General features: G+C 57.7%; 1 protein-coding gene across 3 annotated transcripts in view; it reads left to right on the forward strand.

The window, feature by feature from the left end:
* UNC5B (unc-5 netrin receptor B) overlaps window positions 1-13,563 on the forward strand; it is an 84,812-nt gene extending 71,249 nt beyond the window's left edge. The window contains exons 5-17 of one of the 3 annotated variants that reach the window (XM_029245323.1): window positions 513-693; window positions 1,449-1,616; window positions 2,380-2,544; window positions 2,781-2,813; window positions 4,756-4,950; window positions 5,286-5,675; window positions 6,305-6,392; window positions 7,267-7,435; window positions 7,564-7,797; window positions 9,859-10,008; window positions 10,570-10,734; window positions 11,796-11,977; window positions 12,848-13,563. In XM_029245323.1, the coding sequence (XP_029101156.1) occupies window positions 513-693; window positions 1,449-1,616; window positions 2,380-2,544; window positions 2,781-2,813; window positions 4,756-4,950; window positions 5,286-5,675; window positions 6,305-6,392; window positions 7,267-7,435; window positions 7,564-7,797; window positions 9,859-10,008; window positions 10,570-10,734; window positions 11,796-11,977; window positions 12,848-13,013 (2,286 nt within the window). In that variant the 3' untranslated portion in view covers window positions 13,014-13,563. The remainder of the gene's footprint in view (window positions 1-512; window positions 694-1,448; window positions 1,617-2,379; window positions 2,545-2,780; window positions 2,814-4,755; window positions 4,951-5,285; window positions 5,676-6,304; window positions 6,393-7,266; window positions 7,436-7,563; window positions 7,798-9,858; window positions 10,009-10,569; window positions 10,735-11,795; window positions 11,978-12,847) is intronic. The other 2 variants (XM_029245324.1, XM_029245325.1) reach the window with 2 other exon arrangements.
* The last annotated feature ends 223 nt before the right edge of the window (window positions 13,564-13,786 follow it).

Genomic DNA, 13,786 nt, shown 5'->3' on the forward strand with positions numbered 1-13,786 from the left:
CCAGCTAGTGAGTGGCAGAGCTGGCATTTGCACACCCAGGTCTGCCAGACCAGGGACCATGTTTTTAATCACCTGCCAGGCCTCTCACCCTGGCTCAGGGAGTCGGTTTGCGGAGTTAATGAGGAAGACATGTTCTTATTTAGTACCAGTACCTACCGTGAGCCAGGCACGGCCTCCACACTTTCCATATGCTGGTTCATTTCATCCCCACAGTAGCCCTATGGGTAGTGCTATTAAATATCTTACAGTTGATGAAACTGAGGCCAAGCGGAAGTCCCTTCCCAAGGCCACTCAGCTGGTGGGTGGTCACCTTAACCACTGTGTCCTGTAGTGTCCAGCACAGTGCCTGGCCCGCGGAGGCCCTGCCCCCTGTGTCACCACCATGGGTGGACATGGCTAGGACTGCCGTCCTGTTTATGGTCAGGCCTCCCTTCCCCCCAAGAGAGGGCCCACTCCTGGGGGTGCAGGGGATCGGGCCCTGGGCCCTCACAGCTGCGACCGTGCCCCTGCAGGTGGAATGGCTCAAGAACGAGGACGTCATCGACCCCACCCAGGACACCAACTTCCTGCTCACCATCGACCACAACCTCATCCTCCGCCAGGCTCGCCTGTCGGATACGGCCAACTACACCTGCGTGGCCAAGAACATCGTGGCCAAGCGCCGCAGCACCACCGCCACCATCATTGTCTACGGTGCGGCCCAGAGTGGGCTGGGTGGGGGTGCGGGGGAGGACACAGCCGAGGGAGGGGGAGAGCCTGGGGCTATACGGCTGACCCTTCCCTACCCGGAAGCCAGCAGGACCTTGGTGAACGGGTGGGGAGGAAGAGGAGGCCCAGAGAGGGGAGGTGCCTTCGCCAGGTCACACAGCAAAGCCAGTGGTGAAGTCAGGGACTCCTGGGTCCCCAACCAGGAGCACTTGCCCCTTCTCAGGCCCTTTGCTTATCCCTGAAGGGGAAAACCCAGTTCTCTGAGAGTCAGGGCTAAGGCAGGGCCCAGTCGGTATCCCCATCCCTGAGCCTGTTGTTCTAGCAGTTACGGACTACTGCTCAGGCCGGTCATCTGTTCCTTGCTGTCCCCTTGGGTGGGAGGGCCAGAGCCATGGCTGCAATGAGTGTTGTAGAAAGAGCCCTGTACTGGGTTCCAGTTCCAAGCTCCCCATTACTCACAGGGAGACCTTGTGTAAGTGTCAGCCCTCTCTGGACCTTTGTTTGCCATTGTACAATGGGGCGGGGAATAGACAGTGACCTCCTGGGTTGCCTCTGGTGCTGACAGATGCAGCCCAGGTCTGCCTGCTGGTATCTGAGTCCACAGCCCTGGAGGCAGGAGGGGTCCAACTAGGAAGGGCCAGGCCTCAGCAGAGGCGCCTCATCATGGCTGGAGGATGGGGTTTGGGGGCCCCACGGGGCGAAGAGCCATGCCAACCTGCTGACAACTGCTACCCCTGCAGTGAACGGCGGCTGGTCCAGCTGGGCCGAGTGGTCACCCTGCTCCAACCGCTGTGGCCGAGGCTGGCAGAAGCGCACACGGACCTGCACCAACCCCGCCCCACTCAATGGAGGTGCCTTCTGTGAGGGCCAGGCCTTCCAGAAGACTGCCTGCACCACTGTGTGCCCAGGTGAGGCCACCGGCCAGGTGGCAGTCCACCCATGCCCAGCCCCATGCCAGCCCCAGCCCTGCCTTCTGTGCTCTGGTGTCTGACAGAACAGCCCATCTCTCCCCGTTGGGGTGAGTGAGGGCAGAAGGTGCTTGTCCCGGGCCCCCCAGCTGGCTCACCAGGCTGGACTGGATGCTACGCCCGCTGACCTCCTGTTCTGCCCTGGGCTGCGGGAGACACAGAGGCAGAGGCTCTGAGCTGCGGTCTGAGGGGTGGGCGGTCTGCTCTCCAGGCCGAGGGTTGTCAGCGTCAACCCCCAGGCCGGGGCCCCAGAGGCTCCTGGGGTCAGAGAGCCTGTGCTCCTGCCCTTGACTGCTAGACACACCTGGCCGCTGACCCTGCAGTCCTCTCTTTCTTCTGTGTTACTCTCTGGCCCCATCGTTGGTCTGTGTTCTCTCTTTGGTGACATGTTTGTGTGACTGATGTGGTGTTTTTCACCCTGGGTTTGTGCCTCTGTGTGTACACTTGTGCCCTGGACTGTATCTGCGTCAGTGACCTTATGTGTCTATTTGGGCTGTCTTCACCCACCTGGTGCTCCCGTCTCTGCACTGGCATGAGGCATGGATTTCTCTGGATGGCATGCATGTGTCTTGGGTTCCTCTTTCCCTGCTGCACTGTGTGTGTGTGTGTGTGTGTGCATGCACTGCTGTGTTGTGCACACATAACTGTGTGTGCATTCTATGCATGCATGTGTCCCCATGCACCACGTGCTGTGTCCCCACAGTCGATGGCGCGTGGACAGAGTGGAGCAAGTGGTCGGCCTGTAGCACCGAGTGTGCGCACTGGCGCAGCCGCGAGTGCATGGCGCCCCCTCCCCAGAACGGAGGCCGGGACTGCAGCGGGACCGTGCTTGACTCCAAGAATTGCACCGACGGGCTGTGCGTGCAGAGTGAGTCCTTGGAAGGCAGGGCCCAGGGTGGGGGCTCTGGAGCCGATACGGGCCCCCTGGCCCCCACCTCCCAGCCTGCAGTGGAGCAGCCCCTTGGGGCCCCTGCCCACCTGCTACTCTGTCATCTCATCCACGCATCTTCCCGTCACCTCCTCTACCACCCTTTCCCTGCCGTCTGTGTCATTGTCTTTCCCTGCCGTCTGTGTCATTGTCTTTCCCTTTATTTCCCTCAACAGATAAGAAAACTCTAAGTGACCCCAAAAGCCACCGTAAGTCCCATTTCATGGCTGTTCTCTTTCCTCTGGGGGGGATCCCTGGTTTTCCTCAGCTGGCTTTTCCAGGGGGTGGGATGCAGGGCAAGGTGAGGGGCAGGGAGAGCTGAAGGTGCCCACTACCAGCCCTCCACGGGATTCCCAGCACCTGGCGCTGCATGTGGCATGGTCTTCATCACAGTCAGACAGGCAGACCCTCAGCTGACAGAAAGGCCCTAGGATGCCATCCTGACCCCTCCCGTTATAGGAGGAGAAACTGATTCTCAGAGAGAAGGGACATACCCAAGGATCCAGCCAGGATTCGAACCTAAGTATTTGGCCAGAGCTGGTGCTCCGAGCCCCACCCCTTGGTTGTCCTCTGTGGGAGGGCGCCAGCAAGCAGGCCCACACCTGCCCCTCACTGTGCCCCCAGCAGCCGACTGAAGCCTTCTAGGTCCTTGGGATGCCCGCTGCTCTGCGTCAGACCCTGGGGGCTCATCATCCATCCCCCAGGGGCTATGCTCCGCTGTAGTAAAGCTGCTTGGGCAGACTGGCGTGTGGTAATTAAACCACAATTTCCAAATAATTCTGGAATTACCAAATCAGTAATGAGGCCTTCAGTGCAACTCACAGGGGGGCCAGACTGGTGACTGATTAGATATTGTAAATCACCAGGCAAGTGACCCCCATGATTAGTGACGATGTCATGAGGCGAAGCCCCCAGAGAGGTGGGAGCCCAGCCCTGGGGACCTTCTCCGGCAGTTCTCCTGGGGAGCCCAAGGATGAGGAGAGATGGGGGTCCAGGAGGTGGTAGAAGCAGGCAAAAATGAGGGCTGAGAGCCCTGCCCTACCTTGCTGAAGCTCAGGCCTCCACCAGGAAGGAAAGCGGGCCTTCCTCTCCGAGGGTCCCTGGGGAGGAGAGGGAGTGGACAGGGGCTTCCCGGAGCTCCCAAAGGAAACAAGGGGGAAGGGCAGCCGTCTTGGCTAGGCTGTGCTGTCCAGTGTAGTAGCCACTAGCCACGTGTGGCTTGAAAATTGTATTTATCTTAGCTGAAAATAAATATATTTAAAAACTCATTTCCTCAGTCAAGCCAGCCGCATTTTAGTTGTTTAATAACCACCCGTGGCTAGTGGCTGTCATGGGGGACAGTGCAGACACGGGATGTGCCATCATCATAGAAAGTTCTGTTGGGCAGCCCTGCTTTGGACCCTGCCTCTTGACCCCGACACTTCCTCGCCTAGCTATGTGGAGTTACTTCTAGCTGAGCAGCAGCCTGCCCTGCCCCTCACCCAGAGCTGGACCTCCTCCAGCCCAGCAGCCTGTCTGGGGGCAGGGAGTGTCGACATGGGTTGCCTCCCTGAGCCCCTTCCTTCCCTTCCACCTGCTCCCCTCCTCTCCATCCCATTGCCACGCATCTCATTCCCCTCGTCCTGTTCCCCCTCCATCCCTCCCCCCCCCCCACCCACCTCCTGCCCTCAGCACAAAATGGAAGGTGAGCACAGAGCGGCTACTTGCAGAGATTTCTGGGAATCAGGGCCTTGGGTTCTATAGAGATTGCTGCAGGCTGCTAGTAAGGCGCTAGGTCTTAATCCCAGCTCTGAGAGGACACTTAGTGGTCCTGTGACTCTGAGCCACAGGCGCCTTATCACCTCCTGGGCAGAGAGCAATGAGTTAACTCTCGGGAGTGTTAACTCCAGGAGTCCCTTTGCCTCTCCATGCCACACGGGGAGGGAAGCAGGGCAGGGGGGCAGGGACATTTAGACCATTTTACTTATAGAGACTGATGCTCAGAGAGATGCTTGAGGTCACCAGCCTGTCTGGCAGGGCTCAGATTAGAACCTAGCACAACACCAGTCTGTCCCAGGCCCTGCCTCTCCCCGGGGACCAAGGGAATCTCTGGCTCCCTCAGGGCCAGTGCCTCTGCCCCCTGGCCCTCACTCAGCCCTCCTGTCCCCGCAGTTCTGGAGTCCTCGGGGGATGTGGCGCTGTACGCAGGTCTTGTGGTGTCCATCTTCGTGGTGGTGACTGTCCTCGTGGTGGTAGGGGTGGTCGTGTACCGCCGCAACTGCCGGGACTTCGACACCGACATCACCGACTCGTCCGCCGCCCTCACTGGTGGCTTCCACCCAGTCAACTTTAAGACTGCGAGGCCCAGTAAGGACCTGGGAACGCCTGGGGTGGCGGGTGCAGGCAGGGTTCCCAGGGGGTGTGGCAGCCAGCCAGACCAGAGCAGAGGCTCCTGACTCCCTCAAGAGGTTTTCCTAGAGTTTTCTCTAAAGATCACTGGATGAGTTTGGTTACAGAGATGCAGGAAAGAAGAAGTAACCCAGGTGGTGAGTCCCTAAGCTTCCTACCGCAGGTGGCAATGGAACCTTTCAGAGCTGGACGTTTGGGTAGGATTTTGTAAAGGAAGGCGTCCCGGCAGGTGCAGACAGTGGGACAGGGCCAGCGAGGCACGGCTGGTCTGACTGCAGCCCCTGGCCCTGCAGACAACCCGCAGCTCCTGCACCCATCTGTGCCTCCGGACCTCACTGCCAGTGCGGGCATCTACCGCGGACCCATGTACGCCCTGCAGGACTCGGTCGACAAGATCCCAATGACCAACTCACCCCTGCTGGACTCCCTGCCCAACCTCAAGATCAAGGTCTACAACTCTAGCACCACCAGCTCTGGGCCAGGCCTGGCAGACGGGGCTGAGCTGCTGGGAGTCCTGCCACCCGGCACGTACCCTGGTGATTTTGCCCGGGACGCCCACTTCCTGCACCTGCGCAGTGCCAGCCTCGGCTCCCAGCAGCTCCTGGGCATGCCCCGTGACCCGGGGAGCAGTGTCAGCGGCACCTTTGGCTGCCTGGGCGGGAGGCTCAGCATCCCTGACACAGGTGGGTCCCTGCTCTGCTCACCCATCAATCTGGCCTCAGCATGTCCCCTCTAGACAGTCCCAACACTCACCCAGCAGAAGATAGGGCTTCCCTGGTCCCATTTCACAGATGGGGAAAGTGAGGCCCAAGGGGAAGAAGTGATTATAAAATAGAAGACCTGGAGTCCAGGCCTGCCTCTGCCTCACAAGGGCAGGGGAACTCTCTAAACCTCAGTTTCACCATCTGGTGAGTGGGAAAGTATACCCCGATGTAGTCAACAAACCTACAGAGTGCTGTTGAAAAGGCAGGGCTGCCCAGCTCAGGTTGCAGAACCAGCAGTTGACAGTTTCCCAGCATCATACACTGAGCTAGGCTGGGGCTGGCACTGCACCTTCAGACTCCAGGTCTTTGCCCCATCTCTACACCCCATCGCAATGCCAGTGGCCCCTGTGCTACTTGACAGCCCCTCTGCAGTCAGTGACCTGGCCTTTCCCTGCACCCAGTCCCCTCTCCCCACTCCTTGCTGGTGACCACCAGGAGCTCAGATGTCTTTCTCTCCCTGCTCCAAGATGGGGGCCAACGCCCCATCCCCTGTTATAAGCTCCTGGACTCCCTCCAGCCCCTCCCTACTGACCTCCCTCTCCCCCTAGGGGTCAGCCTGCTGGTGCCCAATGGAGCCATTCCCCAGGGCAAGTTCTACGAGATGTACCTCCTCATCAACAAGGCAGAAAACACCCTGTGAGTATAGAGACCCCAGCCCCAGCCCAGCTGCCCCCTCCTCGGCCTCTCTCTCCCTGCTGCTTGCCCACCTTGGGCTCAAATGTCACCATCTCCCCTTCTAAGTCCGATCCTAAGGCCAGAGGTAGTTCTCCAAGGAAGACATTGCTAGATCTTATTATGTTCACATTTAAACCATGCAAAACCAGCACAACAAATCATAAAACTGAAAGCCAGTTAACCAGCTGGCTACAATATGACAAAGGGCTACTATCCTCACTATGTAAAGAGGTTTGGGAGACCAATAAGAAAAACTGAACATCTCAGTACAAAAATGGACAAAGGATATGAACAAGTGATTCACACACACTCTCTCTTATACACACACACACACACACACACACACACACACACACACAGCGTCCAATAGGTTATGAGAAAATGTTTGACTTAATTTGTAGTCAAAGAAACAGTCATTCAGACAGCCATAAGATACTGGAAGTTTTTTTACTTCATCAGCTTGCAAAGCTATTTTCAGATATAATAATACCTTCATACTGGTGAGAGAATGGGAACACAGCCCTCCCAAGGTGCGTCGGTGGGAGCGTGGATGGGTACCAGCTTTCCAGAGGGCACTTTAGCAGCACCTATCCACAACATCCCTGGAGTGCAGAACCTTTGAAAATGGGAGCAAAGATTTGGCTATGAGAATATTGCGGAGTAATAGCAAAAATTTAGAAACGATCTCAAGGCCGGTGCCATTCTTCTTTAACCCGTGGCCTCTGGGAGCCCCCAGGGCGCAATCCTGCCTTCTCCCATTCCAGGAGCTGGGGCAGAGCCGGGAGGCCAGCACCGCTCCCTCACTGCCTCCCTCCTGCCCTCCATCCCACCCCAGCCCGCTTTCGGAAGGGACCCAGACAGTATTGAGCCCTTCGGTGACCTGCGGGCCCACGGGCCTCCTGCTGTGCCGCCCCGTCATCCTCACGGTGCCACACTGCGCTGAAGTCAGTGCCGGTGACTGGATCTTCCAGCTCAAGACCCAGGCCCACCAGGGCCACTGGGAGGTGAGGAGCCAAGGCCGGGGGGCCGGTCCCCTAACCCAACCTTCCCCCTTCCTCCTGGCCTAACCTGGTTGGACCCTCTCCAGGGCCTTGGCTGGTACAGCCACCTCACCTCCACTGTCACCCTGCAGGAGGTGGTCACCCTGGATGAGGAGACCCTTAACACCCCCTGCTACTGCCAGCTGGAGGCCAGGTCCTGCCACATCCTGTTGGACCAGCTGGGCACCTACGTCTTCACGGGTGAGTCCTACTCCCGCTTGGCAGTCAAGCGGCTCCAGCTGGCCATCTTCGCCCCCGCCCTCTGCACCTCTCTGGAGTACAGCCTCAGGGTCTACTGCCTGGAGGACACGCCCGTAGCACTGAAGGTAAGGCCAGGCCATGGGTACCCACACAGGCCTGCACGCTGCGGGTACCTCGCCCACAGCCGGCCAGCTGCATGGTACCTTCCAGTATCCCCCTCCCCAGGATCATGGTACCTGCCAGGCACCCTCTGCCACCATCAGCCTCATTCAGTCATTCATTTGTTTCTCAAACATTGAAATCGCATCAGATCCTCGAGATACAAAGATGAGTTGGGCACAGTTCTGCCCTCACCAAGCTGCGGGCTAGAGGTGGGAGACAGACCAGGGGATCACTGATGCGGGGCTAAGGGAACATCAGCCTGGGAGGGGCTGGCAGGTCCTGGTTGTTGGGGAGGGGGTCTGAGAAGGCTTCACAGCAGGGCTGACCTTAGACCTAAGCTCCAAGGGACAGGTGGGTGTTCCAGGCAGAGAAGGAAGAAGCGCATTCCAGGAGACAGAGAGGCTTATGCAGAGGCAGGTGTGTTGTTCTGTGTGCCAAAGCGTGCAGGGGTATGAGAGGTGGGGCTGGAGAGACAGGCAGGGCTCAGCCTCCCAACAGCCTTAGGGTCGTGGCAAGGAATTTGGAACCTATCCAGTGGACGGGGGCAGAGACCCGGTGGACACCTGTTCATGGGTGCTCTTTTGAAAGCTACGCAGTGGGAATGGGTAGACAAGGAGCAGGGAGACCAACTGGGAGGCTGCAGCTGGACCCTGGACAACAGACAGTGACAACAGCTGGAGAGGGGCCTGGAGTCTGTTTAGTCAGTAGAATGGACAGAAACAGTGACTGATGGGAGGAACAGAGGGAGGGGGAGGGGGAGGGGGAGGGGGCGGCTGACAGCCAAGCTCCTAGTGTGTGCAAAAGAACGGACAGTGCCCTTAAGCGAGGGAGGTGCATGGCAGATGAGAAGGGGTTCGGGGCAGGAAGAGAGAGAAGGTGAAGGGACCGGATTTTAGCACCTAGAACCTGATAACAGCAGGTGTTAGTACCACCCTGTCCCCCCAGCCTCTAAGACCCTGTCCATTCTCTGCCCAGCCCTCCCACCAGTTCCCAGGATCTCAGTCTCATCCTGACAAACAGTGGAAGAGCACAGAGCCTTGGCCCTATTTAAACCCCTTTTCCTTCTCCATCCTTCCATCCCCTGCTGCTATGAAGCCTTCTTTCCTGTAGCTCCAGGCCTCCTCCAGCCCACGATCTGTGGGCCTTTCTATCTCCTTTGCCTCTCAGTCTCATGTGACTTGTCTCAAACTCCAAGTTGCCGACTGATGCAACACAGGTTAAAAGGCCTTGTGGGAGAGTGAGTGTCTTCTGCTGGGACCAGGCTGACCTGAACTTGAAGGAGGCCCATAATAGCTAGAGGCTCCTGGGAAATGCTCTTGAAACCTGGATCCCTTGGTATTAGGGCATTGGCTAACATCTAGTTATAGTCAGAGAATGGAATGGAGATCAAGAGGGAAGTTGCCACATATTGGCTTGATGGCGTTCTTTATTTTTTCAATCCCCATCCATCCATCTGTCCATCCATTCACCCATCTATCCATTCACCCATCTATCCATGCATCCACCCATCCACCCAACTTTCTGCCCATCTGTCTGTATATTCATTTAGTCCATAATCTATCTGTCCATCCAGCCATCGCTCATCCACGCATCTATCTTTTCTTCCATCTGTTTGTTCTGTTTCTGTGCCATCCATTTGTATGTTCATCTGCACAACGTTTTGTCTGTCTGTCTGTCCATCCGCTTGTCAACCCATCTATTTATCCATCTACTTAACCATCCATCCATCAGTCCATCTATCCAGTCATCTGTAAATCCATTCATCCATCCACCTGTCCCACCGTCTGCCCATTCATGCATCTGTTTTTCCCTCCATCCATTCATTCATGCATCTCTCCACACACTAAGTCTTCTGTGAGCACTTACCAAGTCCCAGCCCTGTGGCTCAGATGGTTCCCTGCCTTCAATGTTACAGCCTAGTTCCCTCTGCCCATGTGTGTCCCCAAGCCCCAAACTTGCAGAAGGAAAGGGCCCTTTGGCCAAATGTGATGGGCTCCCCCTTCTCATTGCTCCCTGGCCCACAGGAGGTGCTGGAGCTGGAGCGGACCCTGGGTGGCTACCTAGTGGAGGAGCCAAAACCCCTGCTGTTTAAGGACAGTTACCATAACCTGCGCCTCTCCCTCCACGACCTGCCCCACGCCCACTGGAGGAGCAAGCTGCTGGCCAAGTACCAGGTGAGGGCTGGGCCGCAGGAGGGGGAGGGATGGAGCTGGGGAGGGGCGCACCTGGGGGGCTGCCCAGAGAAGACCAACTCCCCTCCCTGCCTCCTCCCTCGGTCCTGCAGCCTTGGTCCCCACTCCCACCCCTGTGTCTTTCTCTGTCTCCCTCCCCCTGCCACCCCTGTCACATACTCCCACACACAAATATCTGTACCCGTCGTCTTTAAAGAGACCTTACCATCTCTAAGAGCATTCGTGGCTGGCAGATGGTCCAGACTAATCTCTGATGGTCACATCCCTCTGTCCGCGCCCATCTGTGTGACACCATTGAGTCCCCAAGGCTTCCCAGACCCAGACACATGCACACACACAGTCACATATTCAGACTCGTGCCTTCTCACCCATATACTCCCTTTCTCAACTGAAGGGCCCTTGCCCAGCTCTTCTTCCTCTGCCCACCTGGATGGAGAGGTCCCAGCCCTCCCTGAGGCTGGCCCCCTTACCTGCCTCCGCCTCCATTCCCCGAGGGCAGGGCAGGCTGGCCTCGCCTCCCTGACCCTGCCCCTCCTCCCCCAGGAGATCCCCTTCTGTCACATTTGGAGTGGCAGCCAGAAGGCCCTGCACTGCACCTTCACCCTGGAGAGGCATAGCCTGGCCTCCACGGAGCTCACCTGCAAGATCTGCGTGCGGCAGGTGGAGGGGGAGGGCCAGATATTCCAGCTGCACACCACGCTGGTAGAGGTGAGGGCCAGAGAGCGGACGCCGCACGGGGCTAGGCGCTGCAGCGTGCAGACCCCAGGCTCCCCCTCATGTGGGGGAGAGGCCACCTCCCACAGAGCTGTGCCCCCCACCTCCCAAGTCTGAGCTGGGACTTGGTCACTCTTTGCTAACAGCTGTGACTTACTGAGTGCCGACCCTGGGCTTGGCCTGTACCGAATCTCACCAAATCTGTACAACCACCAGGGAGACAGATACGAGGATCCCCACCTGGGAGATGAGAAAGAAGGTTTTAGGAAGGGCAGGTATCAGGACCTTGTATCAAGCCAACACTTGGCCCAAGCCTGTGGCTCTCCACCACTATAATCCAGATTGAGGTTTATAAAACCTAGGCCACCCAGGGAGCAGTGCTAGGCCCTCCTTTCAGTGCAGTGTAAAGAGCACTGGATATAGTCTAGACCAGCGGTCCCCAACCATTTTGGCACCAGGGACCGATTTCATGGAGGACAGGTTTTCCACGGACGGACGGGGGTTGGTGCGGGGGATGGTTCAGGCGGTAATGCGAGGGAACGCCGATGAAGCTTCACTCGCCCGACCCCGCCACTCACCTCCTACTGTGCGGCCCGGTTCCTAACAGACTGCGGACCGGCTGGGGACCCCTGGTCTAGACCTAGCTCTACCACTAACATGGCATGTGACCATGGATTAGTCACTTCTCCTTTCCAGACTTGATTTGTGTTTGTGTAAAAGGGGGTCCACGTGGATTAGACTGGGGCCAAGGCCCCTCGTGGCTTTGTAATCATGAGGTGGCGTCAGCACTGGCCCAGGCAGTGCATTAGCATGGGCACCCCGAGGGCGGGGAGCGGGTGTACAGCCCTGGCCCTGGAGACGTAGTCACAGCAGCCGTGGCAGACCTTCCAGGGGAGGAGCCCTTTGAGCAGCTGGAGCCTGCCCAGAGGCGGGGGAGCGGCCGGAGCCTCCAAGAGCTCACAGTCCCCAGGCAGGAAGGCTGGAGGGGCAGATGCCCAGTGAGCCGTGCACAGGGAGCCCTCTGCCCCTCTCACCCTTACCCCCTGCTCTTCCAGACGCCTGCTGGTTCCCTGGACGCCCTCTGCTCCGCCCCCAGCAGCACAGTCACCACCCAGCTGGGACCCTACGCCTTCAAGATCCCCGTTTCCATCCGCCAGAAGATATGCAACAGCCTGGATGCCCCCAACTCGCGCGGCAATGACTGGCGGTTGTTGGCGCAGAAGCTCTCCATGGACCGGTGAGTGTCGGGACAGCCCGCCCGGCCTGGACCAGAGCCGCCCCCCTCCCACTGTCCCCATGGGGCAGGTGGGGCAGGCAGCCTGACGGTCCAGGAGCGGATCCGCCATTTGCGGTAGACCAGGAGCTCAGGCTTGGGTGTGCTAAGTCTGAGAAGCTGGTTCCTTGAGGAGCATCGTGCTCAGAGTGCTGGCCCTTGAGAATCAGGTGAAGCCAGGATACCAGCCAAGCGTGATCACCGTCAGCAGTCCTGTGTCCAGGACAGAGCAAGTGTATTGGAAATGCTTGCTGGGTGACAGAATGCATCCTGGTGTCAGAACTCTTCTGGAGAACTTAAAGTGCTGGATGAATATAATGGCATTTAGTCATCATTATTGTTATGGTACACTTACTGAGAAACCATTTAATACACCTGCGTCGAGCAGATGCCATGTAGAAGACATCTCACTCAAAATGGGTGGGATCTATAAGGATGTCAAAGCCTTTGTTCCTGATTTCAGGGCAGTGCATGGGGCGGGTGAGAGCAGGCGGACGACGAGTGTGGGATGGAGAGAGAACGGAGTGCTAGGTTTGGGCAGCCTCTCCTGGGGCCAGTGTCTTTCAATGACAGTAATAACGATGCTGATGACATGATGAGCAGGACACTTTCCATTTTAGAGGTGAGACTGGGGCTCAGAGAGGAGCAGTGACTTGCCCAGGGCCACACAGCCTGCAGGCAGAGGGGCTGGGAATTCAGACCCAGGATTGTGGGAGCCCAGAGCCCACCGTCCCGGTGCTCCTGGGATGTACCCTCAGTGCTCTCTCCACCCCAGGCTCCTGGGAGGGGCTGAGCATTTTGGGAGCCTAGTGTCCTTCTCCTTCCCTCCATCAGGTACCTGAACTACTTTGCCACAAAAGCGAGCCCCACGGGTGTGATCCTCGACCTCTGGGAAGCGCTGCAGCAGGACGACGGGGACCTCAACAGCCTGGCGAGTGCCTTGGAGGAGATGGGCAAGAGCGAGATGCTGGTGGCCATGGCCACCGACGGGGACTGCTGAGCTGCCCCAAACCCACGGGCTGTCAGGGACCAGCAGGCGGCTGGCACAGGCAGGCCCCAGGGCAACCTCCTGTGGGGCAGTTGGGCCTCCTCTGCTCCCGAGCTCACAGCCAGAATCGCCCTTCCTCCTCCTCCTCCCCTTGCCCCCCCCCCCCCCCCCAGACCACGACCAGCCTTAGGAAATCCATGGACGTTGTTGTTGCGAGGACCCAGTGGTCCTTCTCCACCTCCTGCTGTCTCTCCTGACCTCAGACCGCTGTGCAGGAACCGGGGTGGGGATGGGCCCTCTGGGGGCAGCTAGGGGAGCAAGGAGGTGGCCCTCCCACCCTGTGCCCCAGGGTCTCAGGGGTGCATCTGTTTTAGTTGTGCTCTTCATTTTCTTCCTCAGCTATTGATTTCTCCCTCCTCCCTAAGCCCCTTTCTCCTTTCACACTGTTTTCCTCTTCCAATAGTCAAGTACAATTCAGACAAACTGCTTTCTCCTATCCACAAGCAAAAAGGAAGAGGAAAGAAAGAAGGAAAGAAAGAAAGCTTCAGACTGCTAGTAAGGCTCAAAAAAAGAAGAAAAACACCAAAACCACAAGGGAAAAGAAAACCCAGTTTCTTAGGAAACGCAAACGATTTATTATCCAGATATTTGGATAAGTCCTTTTTAAGAAAAAAAAAGAAAAAGAAAATGAAAAAACAACACAAAAAAAATAGAAAACACTTTTCTTGAGTATGGGTGAGTGTGGGCATGCTCGTGGTTCTGGCCAGGAGCGTGTGTGTGCGTGT

Source organism: Monodon monoceros, unplaced genomic scaffold (genome assembly GCF_005190385.1).
Source record: "Monodon monoceros isolate NGI ecotype Baffin Bay Population unplaced genomic scaffold, NGI_Narwhal_1 Super_Scaffold_4, whole genome shotgun sequence".
NCBI classification, from domain to species: Eukaryota; Metazoa; Chordata; class Mammalia; order Artiodactyla; family Monodontidae; genus Monodon; species Monodon monoceros.